Source organism: Lepisma saccharinum, chromosome 1, assembly GCF_977018435.1.
Source record: "Lepisma saccharinum chromosome 1, izLepSacc3.1, whole genome shotgun sequence".
Lineage (NCBI taxonomy): Eukaryota > Metazoa > Arthropoda > Insecta > Zygentoma > Lepismatidae > Lepisma > Lepisma saccharinum.
In genome coordinates this window covers 135,529,943-135,549,881 of record NC_139229.1, presented here as the reverse complement: position 1 = coordinate 135,549,881, position 19,939 = coordinate 135,529,943, and the positions used below count along the sequence as shown (strand labels likewise).

Genomic DNA, 19,939 nt, shown 5'->3' with positions numbered 1-19,939 from the left:
AAGCCGATGGCCCAACAATAAGACATCTAATATTATCAGGCAGCAGTTTGCCATTTCTCTTATTCTGCTGTTCAGGATCTGGTAGTCTTTTTATAACATCCCAGGTATTCATAATATCACTTTGTCTGCCTCGATCCAGCTGTGTTCTGGGAGACCTAGCCATTTGACCAGTATTTTGTTGCCTTTTTTTGCGAATGACTTTTTCTATAAGATATGTGTCCGGCTGTTTAGTTTTGTTAAGTTCTTCTTCATAAAACCTGCCTTTTAGAATTTCACCTCTGTGATCTTTTATTATATATGTATTACGGGTCCCAGGTTTAACTTGAACCACTGTAAATAATTCAGTACTCCAGTTTCTTGTAAAACCTCTTTTAAATAAGTGCTTATATTTGCTAATTCTTACTTGGTCACCAACTTTGTATTTAGCTTTTTTTGTTGTTGGTTGGTATTTAGGATAGTAAACAGTACTAATTAATTTTTGCTCATCAGATGAAGTTACCTCAGAGGGTTTCATGTTGATTGTAGTGTGAACTGAATTATTATATTTATCTACAAGTTCTGGTAGTATAGTAAGCCATTTATAATTACCTTGAAGGGTAAATTGTTTATACATATGATTTTTTAGAGTTCTGTTGAATCTTTCTACAATAGAGGCCTTGAGATCACTGTAACTCGAGTAATGTTTTATTGACCGGCTTTTAATAAATTGTTGGAACACCGAATTATAGAATTCTTTGCCATTATCTGTTTGTAGATAGCGTGGTGATCTTCCACTCTGATTAATAATTGTCCTAAAAGCTTCTGTAACACATTTTCCAGTCTTAGATTTGAGCGGCAATGCCCAGGCAAATTTTGAAAATGTATCTATGACAGTAAGTATATACTTGTATCCTTTGTTGACCTTGTCTAAATTTTTCAACTGTCCCGCCTTTAGGCGAGGTGCCATTTCCACCAAGTCACACTGCCATAAATCATCTGTGCCTTTTGTGACTACTGGGAGTCGCTTATAGTTACGTCTGGCTGGTTTGTGTAATTCATCAACAATAATTTGTCTAGACATAGTATGTAAATAAGAATATTGCAACTATAGGGTGTTCAGCAGCTGATACTACAGGATTTTCTAAATATAATTTGTCTCCTATTTGTATTTTAAATTCCAGAGATCCATCATCTTCAGCATAAGATGTTTCTAATGTATTGGGATCTGTAAAATCTTCTAACTCTATATTGGTGACCTTTGGTTTGTTGTCAGCATTAGTTATTGATAAAGTAGGGTAGTGGTGTGCTTGTGGTTGTAGCCAATATTTAATTTTGATTGGTCTAAGTGTACCTCCAACAAAAAACTGGTAATAAAATTGTGCAGGGGACAGCTTATACAGTTTCCCACCTGGTGTAAACGGTGAATCATATTCATTGTTAGGGATACTGTTTAATTCAAGAATTACTGTATGCTTAGGATTCTCGATTAGGCCAGTTATTTCTTTTTCTGCTGTAAGCAATCTACTTATTACAGATTCAAGGTGCTCATTGATAGTCCTAACAATTTCATCGTGGACTGGTTTTATTCATGTCTACAGCAAGTTTTTTGTATTGTTGCACAATTTCTTGAAGCTGGGTGGCAACAACAGACAGAGTATTTGCTTGGTTGGATTCCATGGTCCCTAGTTGTTGCTTGATGTTTGCTACAATTTGCTGTAGATTTTCAACAACTGCCAATTTAGAATTTTGGGCAGTAAGATCATGGACTTGTCTTCTGATATCCTCAAACAAAGCATGCAGTTCATTAATATGTTGATTGGTTGGTAGAGTGGCCACTGTCTGAGTAATCTGTTTGATCTCTGTCTGGATATTTTTGATATCTTCTGATTTTATTATGCGATTCACTGCTTTCTTAATATTTTTAAGTTCCTGAGATGTAGGCAGATTAGATACAGTATTCTGCAAAGATTCAAGTGCTAATTTCACACTATTTAATTCACTAGCGTCAGCCACACTACGCATAGCATCTTGGAGCAGGGTTATGTCTGCCTGAGTAGGTGTCGATTGTTGTAAAATTTCAAGTTTTGTTTGGATATCATCGATCAAGTGATGAAAATGAGATAGCTCAGATTCGGTGTTGAGGTTTTCAAGTTTTGTGATTTGTTGCTGAACACTGACAAGGGTGTCTACAATACCAGGCAAGCGAGATTCTAGTGTTTCTTGTACATTTGTCAGATCACTTTGTACTGCTGCTATGGTACCTTCAAGGTGGGTTATGGTACTCTGAATTTTTCCAAAATCTTCATATGTTTCAAGTTGCAGTTTGATGTTGGCAACATTACGAGTTATAGCATTCAGAGCATCAGAAGATGGTAAGTTGTTCATAAAATTCTCAAGTGTCTCAATTTTTTCTTTAACCTCGGCTATGGCATTGTTCAAGGGGTCGAGATTAGGTATTTGTAGTGATTGAATTTGTTCTTTTAGAGTGGAAATTACTAGATCAAAATCTTCTTGTGATTTTATGCTTTTGACAATTGTTTGGAGCTGTGCCTGGACACTACTAATCTGCTCTTCTAGTTGTTGTTTCAATTGTTCAGAGTTAGTATTCTGAGTTTTTAATTTGGCTTGAAGAGTTGCTACAGCTTCCTCTAAATTTTGAAAATTATCCAATGTTGCCAAATCAGTATATTTCTGAAGCAATAATTTAAGTTCCGAATCGATTTTAAGAAGAGGGTCCATGCATTGTGATTGTAAATTTGTAATTTCTAGTTGAAGACTGGCATTAAGTGTGGTTTGTAAAACTTGTAAATCACTTCTTAATTTTTCTCTCTGACATCAAGCGTCAGAATCTCATCACTGTGATCTTCATGTCTTGTATGGCCAAATATATCATTAGGCATTTTTATTTTTATTTTGTTTTAGGGGTTATTTATTATTGAATATCTAATTCTTAATTCTATAAAAAAAGGTATAAGTTTGTCATAATATCCCGGGACCTCAATATATAAACAATCACCAGCAGAGACGGTATATACAGTGCCAGAAACCATGTTCGAGTGCTTAATTCTATAAATATTTCTCCCTACTGAAATTTTGACATCACCCTCGGGAGTTGTAATAAATTGTAATTGACCACCTATAGGTAATTGGTAGTGGTTTAAATTATTGTTAAATATGTATAATGTTTTACCTGTTTTATCATCAACATCTGTAAGTATGCTATTGAGATGAATAATTAGCAAACCACTTAGTTTAGATATTATATCAGGAGAGGGTGCTGGTGTTGGCAGGTCCATAATAGCTTTTTTTAAATCCAAATAAATTCATTGGCATGTTTTATTTATTTTAGATCATGCTCTGTAATTGGGCATTGATTACCACTTATCAAGTTACAATGCCCCACGGTAGAATATGTATGCCACATGATAAAATACATCTCTTATCGTCATGTGGATCTAGAGCTACTTTTCTTACAATATTACTAGTTAACAAGTGATCCACACTCTGAATTCTACATTCCGATGTTTTGATTAACCTCTGTGACATGAGGCAATTTTTATAATCTTCAAATTCAAGCTCTTTATCTACAGTATCTCTACCAATGCCCTTAGCTTTTTTGGCAACAGCACCACTACATGTTTTAAAACTATACATTTTAGCTCTTAACCCAGCAAATCCTACAATAACATCGCCAAGTGTCTCATCTTTTAACTTGCCAGGCACTTTTTTGTTGTGGGGTTGAATATTCAGATGGCCAGGCAATTCACTAGTATCAAAATATTTAATTAATTCAGGATGTGATATATCTTTATAAACATCTTCTGTTTGAATATCAAGAATAAAACTATCTGTGTCCATGTACATTAATTTTATACTATTACCATAAAAAGGTTTCAACACATCATAATATAGTTTTAACATATGTAATTTCGCCAATTCTAATATCACCGCCCCTACATAAATAGGTTTATCAAACTTAATTTTTGTTTTTTTCATATTAAAAAGCGCCATATTCTCATCATAAATTCTTCTATAATTAAAATTCGGCTTTGCCACTAATTTTTTGCTCCGGCTGGGGTCGGTAACTAATTTAACATCACTATGCTTTCTAACATTTTCTATAGTTTTGCCATACACTGAATTTACCATTAATTTAAACAAAGTTTTATCAAATTGGCTTACTGCAGCTGTTCGAAGCTCGGTGTTCGTATCAATATATGATTTCAACCATCTTGAGTGCCTGAACCTCAACACTTTGCCAACCTTAGTTACTTTAACACCATGACGCAACAGAAACTGCAAGTTTTTGTAATATATTACATAATCCTGTTTTGGATCCAGAGTCATCATCAATTTCTTTTGTTTAGAATTAGGTGAACACTCAACCTCAGAAATTGGCGGCAAATCAGAAAACTTATTGTGTAAATCTTCAGGAATTATCAGATCAACCTCTAAGAATAGACCATAGTGACTGTCATCAAAATCCTGAAGATCCCCAATACTAAAATTTTCAACCCACTCAAGTCCTGCATATGGCAATTTATCCATCATAGCATACCCATACAAACTATTTGCATCTACATAAAGTATATAATTTGATGGCAATTCTGGATCATAATTAGAAATATATTTGTTATTAGCTCTGCAATATCTCTGAGAACATTGCACCATGCCCCCTCTTATACATTGCTCCATAAACAAGTACATATCTTGATCTTGGATTAAATTTAACTCCATTTTAGTATTTAAAAACATTGCAGACCATGCTAGCCCTGGAGCACTATAAAAATAAATTGGATCTAGCTTATAATTTTCTATTGAAGATTTTCTAAATGCCTGAAGTATATCGGCTAAAAGAGTTACATCAAGTTTTAAATATGCCATATGATAATCACCAAATGTCTGGCATTTTAAATTGGTCCACATCAACTGAGCATGGTGATAATCTTCATCAGTGATTTCGGATGCCCTGAGTTTACTATAGAATGCTTTTTGTGTTGGCAGAGAACACTCATCAAATTTAGAAAAATCAGTAACATGGTCATACGGGTATACACCTTTTCGCCTAATTAATTTCAAGTCCTGATTTGGAAACATGGCACAAGTAATTTTAAATTGATCATCAGATAATTGACTGGCCAGAGTAGCCAAGCTAGCCGACAGAATTCTGTATGAATCAAGAAATCTTAAGTGAATAGGAACACCATTAACTTTAATTATCTTGCTAATAGCTATATATTTCTCATCATTTTCTGCTAAAATATTTAAATTCTGCTTGTCAAACCCCTCGTACCTGATCAGATGATGAAAATCATAATTAGATGCACCATGGCAAAATATCGGGACAAATTTTGGTCTCTGGATCTTAATATTACAGTTATTACACAGAGCCATTAAAAATTTACCATTTGTATGGGATTGGTGTTTCACCTTGATATTTGTATCTGAAAATTCACAATCACATACCAGACATTTTATTTGCATTTTTAAAGTTTTCAATTTGTTCTTCTGTTAAAGGCATCATAGGCCTTGATTTTAATAAAATATTAGATGCTATATCATGGCACTCATTTTCTATTCTATGTGCAAATTCTTTGATAGCATTTGGTCCCATGTATAAGTGTGGTTCACTAGCTACACCATCTCGTATAATTATATAACAAAAACTAGAAGGTTCATGTAGCTGGTATGATGTACTTGAAGATTCCTCAGGATCTGGGCTACAGAATGCAAGAGGTTTCAGGTTTGACTCAAAATCACAAACTATATATGCTGGGTGTTCCAACAAAGCTTCAATTTTTTTGAATTTGGCATTTTCACTTGGCATAGGCATAATCATATGAACAGGTTTATGATTCCCACAATATTTTAAATGTTCAACTAATTTGCTTTTAGCAATTTCTGCATTCTCTTCACGAACTCTATTTACCATTTTTTGACCATCAAATACAGTTAAACATCTTCGGCACAACTTGAATATTCTATTAGATTTGTCTACTTGTTTTCTTACTAAAGCTTCAAGATTGCGTATTAAAGTATAATGGTAAGTACAATCTCCTTCAATTAAAAGCAAATCAATTGGAACAGCAAAATCATCATCAACTGTACTAATTCTCAGAGGTTCTATCAAGCAATTCCCAGCACCAGTAGAACAAATAAATACATTAATAGATAATGGTTTACCATTGATATCTCTGGCCTTTTTTTCAAATTTATCAATATTCTGAACATACATTGGATATTCTAAGCCCTCCATTGCGTCATCAAAATCGTGTTCATATTTTTTATAATTACTTATTCTTTTTGGATTATCTGAAACTGGATACAAAGCAGCTAAAATACACCACAGAAAACATTTGTCATCATTATTTTCTATGTTAACCACGGCTCTTTTGTTTTTAATATTAGCAGGTAATGGCACATATGTCGAACCTTGTAGTGGGTTAAATTTAGAAATATTAATATATAACTTGTGTGGAGATCCACATAAACTCCATCCGGATTCTTTTGCGGCAAATTCAGAGTGTTTAATAATTAATTGATCTATCAAACTACTTATTATTTCGTCTAAATTTGTATTTGAATATATAACTACAGTTTCTGTTATGTGGGGGTGTGTAAATTTTGATCCATTTGGCTTCTTATATTGTACAAATAATTTGAAAGACAGTTTATAAGAGCTATTTTGTTTATTTAGAATATCTTGCACATCAGAATTTATATTGTTCAAAAAATTCTTAATATCACATTTTGTGTCTGATATAAAACGGTAATCACTTAGTTGGCTATTAAAACTACTATGAATAGGTGGATAGCGAAGCTGCTTTGGTGGTTTATAATTAATAGGGGTTTCAAGTTTTCTTTTTAGACCAGATGAAGATGTAGATGGCTGTGATAAAGTAGAAAACTGTGCAGAACAATTATTTTTATGTTTATATAAGAAATATTCCAGACTATATTTTCTATGACATTTAGGGCAAATTTTTGTGGGAGTTCTGCATTTGTCGGGATTACAATTTTTTTGGTGCCTAGCCCAATTAGAGCTAAATATATTCGTATTGCATTGATCACAATATTTTTGATTTGGCATTTTTGTTATTAGTTATAAAATTTCTTGGGCTTCAAATTAAATCTCTATATTTAATATAAAATATGAATTGGGTTCAGCAGTGTACTTTGTATAATTATTGTATATATTTAATATGTTAATATTATTAATTTTTATCCTAGGTTTATTATATCAGATTTCTCGGGATTCAAATCAAATTTTTATACTTAATAAAACTATCACAAATTATAATGCCAATGGCTTACGTGCACGAAGGTGGAATAAGTATTGATCGACAGAAAAACAGTGACCTTTCTCAATTGCGTGTTAGTACAGGCACGTCGGTGGCAGTGACCCAATAGCATGTGTTATGTATTGATCTTATAAAACACACGGAAACAGATTACAACAGCAGCAGGCCAAAACTCTAAATATAAACTAATTACAGCTAAATATAACAAATATCAGACTTTTTTATACAAAATATAAGATTCTTGTTCAGTATACTAGAAATATGTTTAATATAAATAATAAAAAAATCACTATATCAAACCAAACAGAGCTATAATATGAGGAGCACTAGAACAACACCTCTATACACTTCAACAATTCTCACAATATTAACTGATTTGTAATGCAAGAACTCTTTAAATAGCATAAGCGCGAGCCGCATCTGAAACAGTGAGACACCCATGATGTCATAACCAACCAATCAGAAAACAACACACGTCTAATAATTAGTTGCATAATATTGAATAATAATTTGTTGCACTACATGATGCAATAGAAGTAACCAGAAGTAGACGTGTGTGTGTATGTGTGTGTGTGCATGTGTGTGTGTGTGTGTGTGTGTGTGTGTGTGTGGGTAGATGTGTGTAGGTGTGGCTCATATGAGTATCTTGGATTAGTTTTTAGTGTAGTTAAAACAATATTGAGAAAAGCCATATTTTTAACAAATTTATAAACAGCAATTTTAGCAAATTTAGGTTTTGTCACATCAATTTGGGGGAGGTCTTCTTTTCTCAGAAGCATTTTTTTTACAAAAATCGTAGGTTTTACACAGTAACAATAAAATTTTATAGACATTTTGCCTTAGTTTTAAGTATTTCTATACAGTCAAAACACCTCTTCATTTATCGATTTTATAATATCATCAATTACACTACTTCTACAAACCCCCTCCCCCTCCGCTCATATACGATATACATATTTATAATGTTATGAAAAGTACGAATAAATTACAAAATTAAAAATATATTATTATTATTATTAATTACACAAAAAAATTATATATATCAGATATTATAAAGTAGCAAACTACTTTCCTTAATAACTAGTTAAAGATGTTAATAAATTATTAAGTTTTTATTTATTTTTTGCTTTATGTTAATATAAACCAATTAGATTTAATAGTTATTATTGTTTTGTATTCTTGTTTTACTTTTATTGTGCGTATTTATGTAGATTTGTTAATGATCTCTCTCGAGAGAAAAAGCATTGAACCCTCACAACTACACTAATTTGTGTATGTTTTCGATATTATTCTTAGTACAGTATATTTGAAATTAAAAGTAATTGCTTATCTTTTGTTGTAACAAAAACTCTCCCCTCAGTACATTTTTTGGGGGGATTTTGAGGCGTAGATTGTTGGTGGGGTCGAAATCCCCCCGTCCCCCAGAATTTCTCACCCTGTAGAAGTGGTTGTTATTTTTTTGCCCTTATGCATCAATAGTTGGGTCATCCATTCATACAGATAAATTGTCACTCCTTTTAATTTTACATTTTATTTCATATAGTATTTCTAATACGAGAAATAAATATTTGTAACTTCAACATCTAAATCCCCGCTCCCACATGCAACGTAAAATCTTCCAATTTGTACTACTTTAGGTTTCTTAAAACTTATATAATTTAGGTACAATTAGAATTTATAGAAGATTGACGTCACTCTCATCGTTCGCGATTGAAATCTGTTGTTGCGTTTTCTTCCCATAGAGGTGTGTGAACTAATTCTTGAAGCTTTCCTGGCTGCTAGTGATGAAGTGATATCAGTCAGATCAGTTGTGGATATGCTTCCGAAGTTTTCAAAGCAAACGTTATCACGCGCCTAATCAGCTGCGCACAATCGTTAATACGGAAGGGACTAGTTAGAGAACACGACAACAGATGGCAGCGCGAAGAAAAGATGGAAAGAATGTTGATTGACGAAATAGGAGGAGACAGAATAGTATGATATCGATTAAAACAAATGAGAAATAAGTGAATATTGATTATAAAATTGTATATAAAGTATAAGAAACATAAATGTAAATAGAAATTACGATAGTTAAGGATATACTCATATGTTAAACGTACAGCAAAGTTAAGAAGTTGAGATGTTAGTTCAAAACTGGGTCTTATTTCGGTCTTTCGATCGAATTTGTTTTTGATTAGCTCTGGCGAGGAGTATATCGTCAGTTTTTGGTTGTTTGGTCCCTGGTGGCGCTGTAGTCAAGTTTAGACGCCCTAAAGCACTACGGTTTGCGCTATTTCCTTTAGCCGCACTGGGCCACAGGTAGCGCTTTCCTTAGCGATCTTGGGCTGTGTCATTTGTTTGGCATAGGAGGTGGCGCTATATCCATATGTATCGCCCCTGAATACATTGGAGTTTTGTTCAGGTTTCGATGCCAAGAAAAAGGGGAAACGTGTAGAAAATAAGGAGTATATTATCGTCGTGAATAGAAGAAATAAGATGATCCATGTTTGCCCATGTGGGAAAGAAGAAATCCAAATAAGATTTTATATAGAGGAAAGAAGAAGGAGCCTATCCTTTTCCAGAGAATAAATTCATATTAGTAGAAGAAAGAAGAAGAAGGCCAGGGTCATAGAAGAAAAGGAAGAAGCTAAATTTATTCCATTCCAAAATAATATACTTTATGTACATATATTTATATATATTACTCGAACATATAATCTCTCTAAACTGTGAAGATTCTCAGAATATAGACTCGCATTTTTCTCATATCCTTTCGCTATTTTCTGATTTCTGATTGGCATTCTTAAAATAAGAACCTATTACCCTGAAGATTTGTAGCCGTGGTATAATAATATAAATAGTGCACCTAAGGGGCATACCCCAAACGTCAATGTCATCTTCAAGGACTGAAGGGAATCAATTAAAGTGACTTCAATGTTCAATCGCTGAAGATGACAGTGATGTTAGCACTAGAAATCTCGGAAGCATATCCGGAACTGACCTGACTGACATTCCCAGATAATCTCTTCATTAATCGCCGCCAGGAAAGCTTAAAGGTTAGTGAATGCGTTATCAAAATGTCAGTTTCCCTGCGCGGCATAAGAATACTTACCAAGCATCCTGTCAAACTGGACCAAGGAGTATCCTTTGCCGTTCAACTTGCAGTCCCTCAGCAGCTGCCAGAGGAATATCCTCATCATGAAGACGTCGAACGTGATTTCCCCATCGACGGCAACGGTGGCGTACTGATAATAGACGCCCTTCAAGTGATACAAGTACCTCACGACGCAATTCTCCAACCATATTCTCTCGTCCTCCCGTTGGTCTTCGTTCACATGCTCGAGGAAGGTGGAGAGGTTCACTTGGCAATTTGGAGCATGGATGGGAAGCGGAGTCTTGGACTGGCTCTTGTCGTCCTTGCAAGTGACGTTGTAGGCCAAACCGTTCGGGCTGTACAGGACTCCATCCCCGTCCCTCACGTCGTGCTTGAACTCCCCGAGGTAGCGGCAACCGGAGGAATACTCGAACTCCCCGATGCCATGGCGTTCGCCGTTCTTCCATCTTCCCCTGTAGACGTTCCGGCAAGGGTAGGTGAAGGTTTTGTTGAGGAAGGCGTCCCACGTGTATTCCCCATGGCCGTCCATCTTCCCGTACTTCCACTCGCCTTGGTACACCTGCAAAGATGGACCAGTTCAAGTTAAGAGACAAACATGGATTTGTGCGAATAGTGATTGTACCGAGACGAGAAACAACTTTCAACTGTTACGTCAAAATGGCCGCGGTGGCTCAGTCGATAACGCGAATGACTACCATGCTAAAGGTCCCGTGTTCGATCCCCGGCTGGTTCAAATCCGAGAACTTTTATAACGTTGGAAGAGGCCCCAGCGCCCATCCAGCGTCGAATGACATGGGTACCTGGGGGAAACTCTGGGAGGTAAAGGCGGTCAGGGGCGTGATGCTGATCACATCACCCCCACACCCCCTATACGCCTTCATGGCGTGGTGCTAAGCACAGGGGAGCACTTTACTTTTCACTTTTACGGTTACGTCATCTCGTGAATGATGACTCTTGGTCTCGCCTTGAGTTGTTCTCGGTCTCGATTCGAGTTGTTCTCGTGTTGCACATTTATATCAACCCTCGTCTCGAGTTTTCAGAAATTTCACACGGCTGTCCTTTTTCAGTTATGTTAAATAACACTAAGCATAGTCAGATGACCACTTTGAATTAAGTGACACAGTAATTTTGATTCGGATGAAAATTTCGCCCACGTTACGTTCTGGTTTCCTCTTGGAGAGCAAGTCTGTGTCTCGATTCGATTTTACAGACATCTGCCTCGTTAATGCGTACCCAGAAAGAAAAATCGGAGAGGGACCAGTAAATATTCGATTTCTTACGTTGTTCCGTCAATTCTTCACACACACACATACATTTACTTAAACGATCTTTGTAAAAACGGAATAAAAACAGTGTGGGTACGAACTCCTACCTCGAGCTCTGCTGCCTCCCCCATGGCGCAGTGGTAGCGTCGTCGCCTTGTAATCAAGGTGTCCCGGGTTCGATACCCGCTGGAGGCACATAGTGGTTCGGATCCCACTTTAAACTGTAGGTCCAGTTCCGATTAGCCTTACGTTGCATAAAGTGGACTTAAAACACCAAATCAATCAATCGAGCTTTGCTAATAATAATAATATTTTTGTTACAAATCCGTAATAAAATTATAATTTATTAGTTTACAATAATAATAATGGTTAAAGTATAGTATCACTATTACTTCCTGTCAATTTCATATCAACGGCCTGGCCTCCCTTCTCCACAAAACTTTATAGCGACGCCAATGACTGTGTTTCATATTAATTACATTCATTCATGAACAGATGTTTTCAATAGTTTAACATTCGACCAGCTCACTCTACAGAACAAGACGTACCTCATTGTTATTCCAGACCATGGTCCCGTAGCCATGCCTGAATCCCTTATGCCATTCGCCCTCGTATCGCGCACCTGACGGATACTGGCGCAAACCATATCCTTCTCGGACATCCTCCACCCAGTCTCCAACGTAGAAATTGTCTGTGCTTTCATAATACAGGCAGCCCTGTAAAACAAAGCTGATGGCTAAGATGAATCGACTAACAAGCCCAACAGAGAAAACATATCTCCAATTACAGAATGCTTACACTTTTCTATTCAAATAATAAACATATAACAATACACTAGTACATGTATAAAGTCATACACCCCACACAACATATTTCTATACATGAGATAATAAAGTAAAGTAAGTATACGGACGGGTTAAAGTTACAGTGGTGTAAGTCACTTCTTTTTTTTTTTTTTTAAAAAAAGACTTAGACACAGAAACCAGATCTATATAAGTCAATCTGTTAACAGAAAACGTGAAGTAAGTCAGAGATTCATTCAACTGTCAACAGACAACAGTTTAAGGTCTAGTGATAAAGGAAACAGCTGTTGTGTTGGAATGCAAAGTACTGTGAGTCAGACTCTTTTTTTTTTTAAAAAAAAAAAAAAGTGACTTACATCACATCACCGTCCATATACAACTGTAGGAATGGAACATATATTCATCCATACACACATACGTAATTTATTAATTACCCAGAACATAACCTTGACATTTCATATAAACACTGTCAACTAAAAGCGTAAACGCAGTATTTAGGTTGGATGTAATGACATTCTAATATTAAATAGAAATAAATAATAACAAAATATTTAGCATATATATAACATACACAGTCACTATACATATATAACAAGAGAAGAATAAGGAAAATACAAGGTCCAATAATTGTAGAATAATAATGTAGAGCAATATAGACTTGCATATAACTCACTCTATAGTGAACTCCATAGGAACTCCACAACGAAAGAGGCCAGGTGACTAGGCGCCGTCGATGTCATCGGTGTTTGAAAGGTAATAGTTTTTCTTGTATGTACGCATTGCTTGCATTGTAGAATTATTTTCCTGTAGTTTACGGTTATTACAAGCATAAGAAAACAGTTTTTCTTTGTGACGTTTGAAAGGTAGCAGAGGAAATCAGACAAAGACCCAGGTTCGACTCCTGGTCGAGGCTGATTGTTTCGCTTAAATTTCTACGTAAATTAAGGCTCGGCAATTCCTTTGGCTGACACCAGCAAAGCCGTTTTCGAAATTTCCTCTCCTTTCGATAAAAACGCTATAATATTGCAAATTCTGAAAACTTACATCTGCTTAGAATTACTTCTTCATTTTCTTGAAACCTTGTGTCGTTTTCTCTCAGTGTTGTCTAGATGTTCGCAATCGTTTCGTGGCTACGTAAGTCTAGAGACAACAACGAAAGCAAATCAAACGAAAAGTTACGCGAATTCTCTAGAAGGAATAATTCTAAGTAACTTTTCATAATTTGGAATACAACAGCGGTTTTTGGAAAGAAGAGGAGTTTTTGAAAACGGCTTCAGTGGCGTTGGCCTAACATCCATCCTGCCAAAACTTATTGCTGTTGATTTCTTTGCTGCATTCGTATAGCCAAGGACATCGTTAAGAAGGGGCCTGTGGAACACTGGCTCCCAGAAACTTCCTCATGGCCCCACAGATTTTCCGTGCTTCGAGGAAATTTTACTTAAAAATTTTAAATCAATCTCCGAATCATTTTTGAAAGCTTTCCAGGCATATCACAATTCGCTTCATCTTTTTACTTATTGTACTTGTGATATATACAAAGTATGTTACATATAGCCTATATATAATTTTATAAACTACAACTTTACGCATATTAGTGAAATCTTATATGGCACATAAATTGTGTGTGTGTGTGTGTGCTTTATATATTATGTAATGAATATTAGCTATTATCAATATATTGAAATCAATATACAGGGTGTATAAAAACATGTGTCAGAAACTTTAGGGGTTTATTCTTGACATCAAAACATAACAAAAAGTTCATATGAACATGGGTCCGAAAATCCTTCACTAGGGAGGTATGAAAGGAAATAATATTCATGGCACAAAAAGGAGACATTGACCAAACACATTTACATGTATCAAAGGATTTAATATTCATGGCACAAAAATGATACATTTACCAAACACATTGCCATTTACAAAAATTGCTGAAGTGACCACCTCCTGCTTCCATACATCCCCTGAGCATTTACCAAACACATTGCCATTTACAAAAATTGCTGAAGTGACCACCCTCTGCTTCCATACATCCCTACATACTTTGCCGTACGTTGTGGAAAACTCCTGGTGTGTTCCGTATTTGGTCAAATCCATGTTGGATACGCTTCCTCAGAACATCGACCTTGGGGAAGGGAGTTGAATACACCAAGGATTTTAAATGTCCCCAAAGGAAAAAAATCCATTGGGTTTAAATCTGGCGATCGGGCAGGCCATGCAATGGATCCCCCGCGACCAATCCATCTGTTCGGAAACTGGTTATCGAGAAACTGGCGAACTCTCCGTGTAAAATGCGGTGGAGCACCATCGTACATAAACCACATTCGTTGGATGACGTCTAGATGTACATCATCAAGTAAATGCAGCAACTCATGTCTGATGAACTGTAGATATGTTGGTCCAGTCAGACGTTGCGGAAAGAAGTAGGGACCAATGAGATGATCATGAATGATTCCACACCACACGTTGAGGCTGAACCTCTGTTGAAGTTTGTCTTGTCGCACTGCATGAGGGTTTTCATAAGCCCAGATGTGATTGTTATGATAATTGAAGATCCCATCACGTGAAAAGCCAGCCTCATCAGTGAATATGGTACATGCTAAGAACTGCAGAAACACAGCACACTGCCCTAACATACGTTGACAGAAATTTATTCGTGGCTGAAAGTCTGCCTCATTTAATCCTTGCACCCGTTGAAGATGATACGGGTACAGAAGATTTTCATGCAGAATGTTCCAGATCGTCATGTGATTAACGCCTTCCCTTCTCGCAATTTTCCTTGTATTTGTTGATGGAGTTTCATCCACAGTCCGAAGAACCCGTTCTTCAAGCTCAGGCGTTCGTACATCGCATGGTCTCCCACCATCTGCAAGTCTCTTCTCAAATGTGCCTGTCTCTCGCAAGCGTTGGTGTAGTCGTACAAACGTTCGTGCACAAGGTAACTGCCTCCAGGGTAACGTTCAGCATAACGTTGACGTGCTGCGTCCGCATTCCCATCTGCTAGACACTGAATACATCGTTGTGATGTGTTGTGATGGAAGTTAGTGTAAAACAGAACAAACGACAATCAAACAAACAAATGCCATGCCCAACTGTACACGAGAAAGTGAGTACAAATGCACATTTGAGGTACATTACACAACCAGGAGTCACTACAGGGAATTCCTTTCATACCTCCCTAACGAAGGATTTGCGAACCCATGTTCATATAAACTTTTTGTTATGTTTTGATGTCACGAATAAATCCTTAAAGTTTCTGACACATGTTTATATACATCCTGTATAAATATCTTAATTATCGCCATCCCCAACCACGTCAGCCTACATCCTTGCATGTATTCAATGATATTATTCAATGGTATTAGCCCATCATTGCTTGTTACATAAATTATATCTATCATTACTTACCGCACCATGTTTCTTGCCCATTTTCCAGAAACCGTCGTACATAAATCGGCCATTGGGAGACTGAAAAACGCCATATCCATGTCTCCATCCTTTGTACAGCTCTCCATCGTAAATGCTGTAATCGGGCAGTCTCAACATGCCTTTGCCAGTTATTTCGTTGTCCACGAACTTTCCCTGAAAAGCCGATAAAACTATGTATTTTATGATTTCTCAGTTTGCTCTAAGATCAGTGGCGGCGATTGGGTTCCAAAACTTGGGGAAAGGTGCAAAAACTGGGGGGGGGGGGCAGCAAGAACAGTTTACCTTCCCTTGATACGGTTATACGTCAAAACATCGACGCAAAAACATCGACAACAAAAACATCGCCTACATTTCATCGACAGTACAAAACATCGACAGCACAAAACATCGACAGCACAAAACATCGACAGTACAAAACATCGACAGTACAAAACATCGACAGTACAAAACATCGACGGCAAAAACATCGACGGCAAAAACATCGACACCAAAAACATCGACGACAAAAACATCGACGGCAAAAACATCGACGCCAAAAACATCGACGCCAAGAACATCGACGGCAAAAACATCGACGGCAAAAACATCGACGCCAAAAACATCGACAGCAAAAACATCGACGCCAAAAACATCGACGCCAAAAACATCGACACCAAAAACATCGACGGCAAAAACATCGACGGCAAAAACATCGACGGCAAAATCATCGACGGCAAAAACATCGACGGCAAAAACATCGACGACAAAAACATCGACGCCAAAACATCGACGACAAAAACATCGACGCCAAAAACATCGACAGCAAAAACATCGACGCCAGAAACATCGACAACCAAAAACATCGACGGCAAAAACATCGACGGCAAAAACATCGACGCCAAAAACATCCGACAGCAAAAACATCGACACCAAAAACATCGACGGCAAAAACATCGATCCCAAAAACTTCGACGGCTAAAACATCGACGCCAAAAACATCGACACCAAAAACATCGACGGCAAAAACATCGACACCAAAAACATCGACAGCAAAAACATCGACGGCAAAAACATGGACACCAAAAACATCGACGGCAAAAATATCGACACCAAAAACATCGACGGCAAAAACATCGACACCAAAAACATCGACGCCAAAAATATCGTCGCCAAAAACCTCGACACCAAAAACCTCGACGGCAAAAACATCGACAGCAAAAACATCGACACCAAAAACATCGCTATTTTTTGTCATTAAAGTCGTTAATTTATAGTGCAGTCATGTTTTATTATTATTTGAGGAAGGCGGAAAGTAGGAGGAGCAGAGTAGAAAGACTGGGGTGAGTAACAGAATGGAAAGTAGAGGGGCGCTAAAACTCCAACTCGCTCAGGGGAAATTTATATCTTGATTCGTTCCATGAATAGGATTTTGAGTTGTGATAATAGCATCATGAAGCTACAGCTCTTCTTTGTTTCGACCAAACATGCCTACATTCGTCGATCTTTTTTTAGATTTCTTATCAGCCATGGTTGTTGTGCAAGAGCGGCATTTTCATTGATTCGATTATTTCGCGCTGCACGCGCACCTTCTGACATCAAAACAATATTATTATTTGCACCTGATTCTTGCCTCAAAGCTCAAACAATGGAATCGTAAACAATGCGAAGTGTCATGTTTCCTTCTAGCAAGCTGCTTTTAACTTCATAGACGGGATAGTTGTATGCTCGTTATATTGTGGATGTGGAAGAAATGTTCTTTTATGACTATGGTACGAACCGACTGAGGGCACCTTTGCTTTACCTCCCCCGCCCACCTTCACACACCAGACCCCTTGTGACAGCCACCGGACAGAAGCCTTCAAAACATCGTCTCTCACAAACATCGGGGTTTATCCGCAACTGATATCAATTCTGCCAGTCACACCAGAAGGGTTTCGAGAATTTTTGTCACAAATGTAGATTGTGCATGAAGTGTTTTTAACAAACAACGTGTTTTATTTTTTAAAAATACACAGCCTTATATGAACTTAAGAAAATAAGGAGAATAATTTAGCTGTAATTTTTTGCTAGTAGTTTGTGTTAGACATAAATATACAGGTTGTCTCCATACACATAGGCGGATATAGAACGTGTTTCTGAAATGATGTCCTCCTGCATCCACATATTTATAGGAAATTTTCACTAACACGTATCAGTTCCTCTTTCGAAATTGCTTCAATTTATTTCTTCATATTTTCTTTCGATTCTTCTGATATATGGCTTCCGGTATAAAAGTTTGGCAGCTCGCCACGATGACGTTAGAAATATGTATGTTTCTTGTGCAAGGCATCGGAGAGATTTCTGAGGAGTATGTTTCATTCGTGTTCCAACGTCGTCTAGTTTATCCTCAGTAAGCACATGCCGTTTTTATCTTAACAAGAGCATACCCTATTTTCCTAAATTTGTTCACAAGTAACAGATCACTCTGTCTGTGTGAAACAGGAACATGTGGGAATTCTGCTGCAAAACGCCTTCTGACTTCCCTACAAGAATTCGTAATGACATAAGAGTCGTATATAAAAGTTCGTTGTTTAAAATTGTACGGATAGCGTGGCATTATTAGACTGCAGAAAGAACTGGCAATACATAAACTAAAACAAAAGAATCTAAAACACTTGTAGCAATTTAACACTTCACAAACACGTGCAAACTGGACAACAGCTGTCTGGATACTGAAGCACGGACGTGTCCAATGTCAAGGTCAGCGTACAGTTGTGGGTTTAAATGCCGGCAGATGTGCTCTTACTTTCCGACGCGCTAGCCGCCGCCCAACGGCCACCTCGGCCGTGAAAGGCAGTGTATACGTATATCCTTATCGCTAAAAATTTCGAGAGAGAGAAATACGACGTTATGAAATCAAGGAGTTAACAAACTATGAATTAGAAATATTAAAATTAAGCTCCACACCCGGGTAGTCTGGCAATAAGACTGTTGCCTTGTAACCAAGTGTACCCGTGTTCGATCCCTGGTGGGGGTACATTTCATTAAGTGGCTCGAATTCCACTATAAAATACTGCAATTTGTGCAAAAGTCAGCACGATTGGGCAAGTTAATGCTCTTCGGAGTCTTAGTATGCCTACATTCCCCAAGCGTGCTGATTTTTGCACCGTATTGCAGTATTTAGTTGGTTGGATTTATATTAACCTCATTTCTGAGGTTAGAAAATAATTTGTGCACTGTCATAGTAGCCCATTTCGATTCCACCATGTGAAGAGAATATTAAAATTATGATTTATTAATTTCTAAATTAAGGGAAGGCTTTACTAATTGTTAATTGGATTTGGCCGTTTCAATTTAGAAAGTTCCGAATTTATGAACTACGGAAAGCTGAAACGTTCAAAATTGCCTTCAACGAACTTTATAAGCTTTGTGTTATTCATTAACAGTTAAATGCAGTGGAGGCGATTGGGTTACAAAAAACTTGGGGGGGGGGCAAGAACAATTTACTTTCTCATCGTACATACGGTTTAGCATAATGCGGGGGCAAAAGCGGCCAAAAGTGTGTGTGTGTGGGGGGGGGGCATCTGCACCCCCGTGCCAACCTAATCGCCGCCACTGCACTAATCGAGAATCAAAAAGTTGTTCCATCCCTTAAAAATAATATCCAGGACTATTTTGTTAAATAACTGTTACATTTGAGGGAATAAATACAGCACTCAACCTCCAGTTACCAATCCCATTACGAAGGTAACCCATGATTTGCTGGAAAGTAGAAAAATGTTCTTTCACATTTAACTAGTGGCGGAGATTATGGGGGTTTCAATCTCAGGTTCAGATTGAAAACAACTACACACACATATATATATATATACACACAATATATACTGAGCTTGAGCCTCGAAATCTCTTGGCTACAGTTAAACATGGAGGTGGTGGCGTTATGGTCTGGGGCTATATGTCAGCCTCAGGTGTTGGAGAACTCGTCTTTATTGAGGGAACTATGGGTAGATTTGTCTATTTGGATAAAAAAGGTAAAGTGTTCCCCTGTGCATAGCAACACGCCATGAAGGCGTATAGGGGGTGTAGGGGTAACGCCCCACACTTTCT

General features: G+C 37.1%; 1 protein-coding gene across 2 annotated transcripts in view; it reads right to left on the bottom strand.

The window, feature by feature from the left end:
• Window positions 1–19,939, bottom strand: part of LOC145988872 (uncharacterized) — a 70,290-nt gene that overhangs the window by 42,293 nt on the left and 8,058 nt on the right. For both annotated transcript variants that reach the window (XM_083124145.1, XM_083124135.1), the window contains exons 3-5: window positions 15,854–16,027; window positions 12,191–12,358; window positions 10,375–10,936 (exon numbers count right to left, since the gene is read on the bottom strand). In XM_083124145.1, the coding sequence (XP_082980271.1) occupies window positions 10,375–10,936; window positions 12,191–12,358; window positions 15,854–16,027 (904 nt within the window). The remainder of the gene's footprint in view (window positions 1–10,374; window positions 10,937–12,190; window positions 12,359–15,853; window positions 16,028–19,939) is intronic.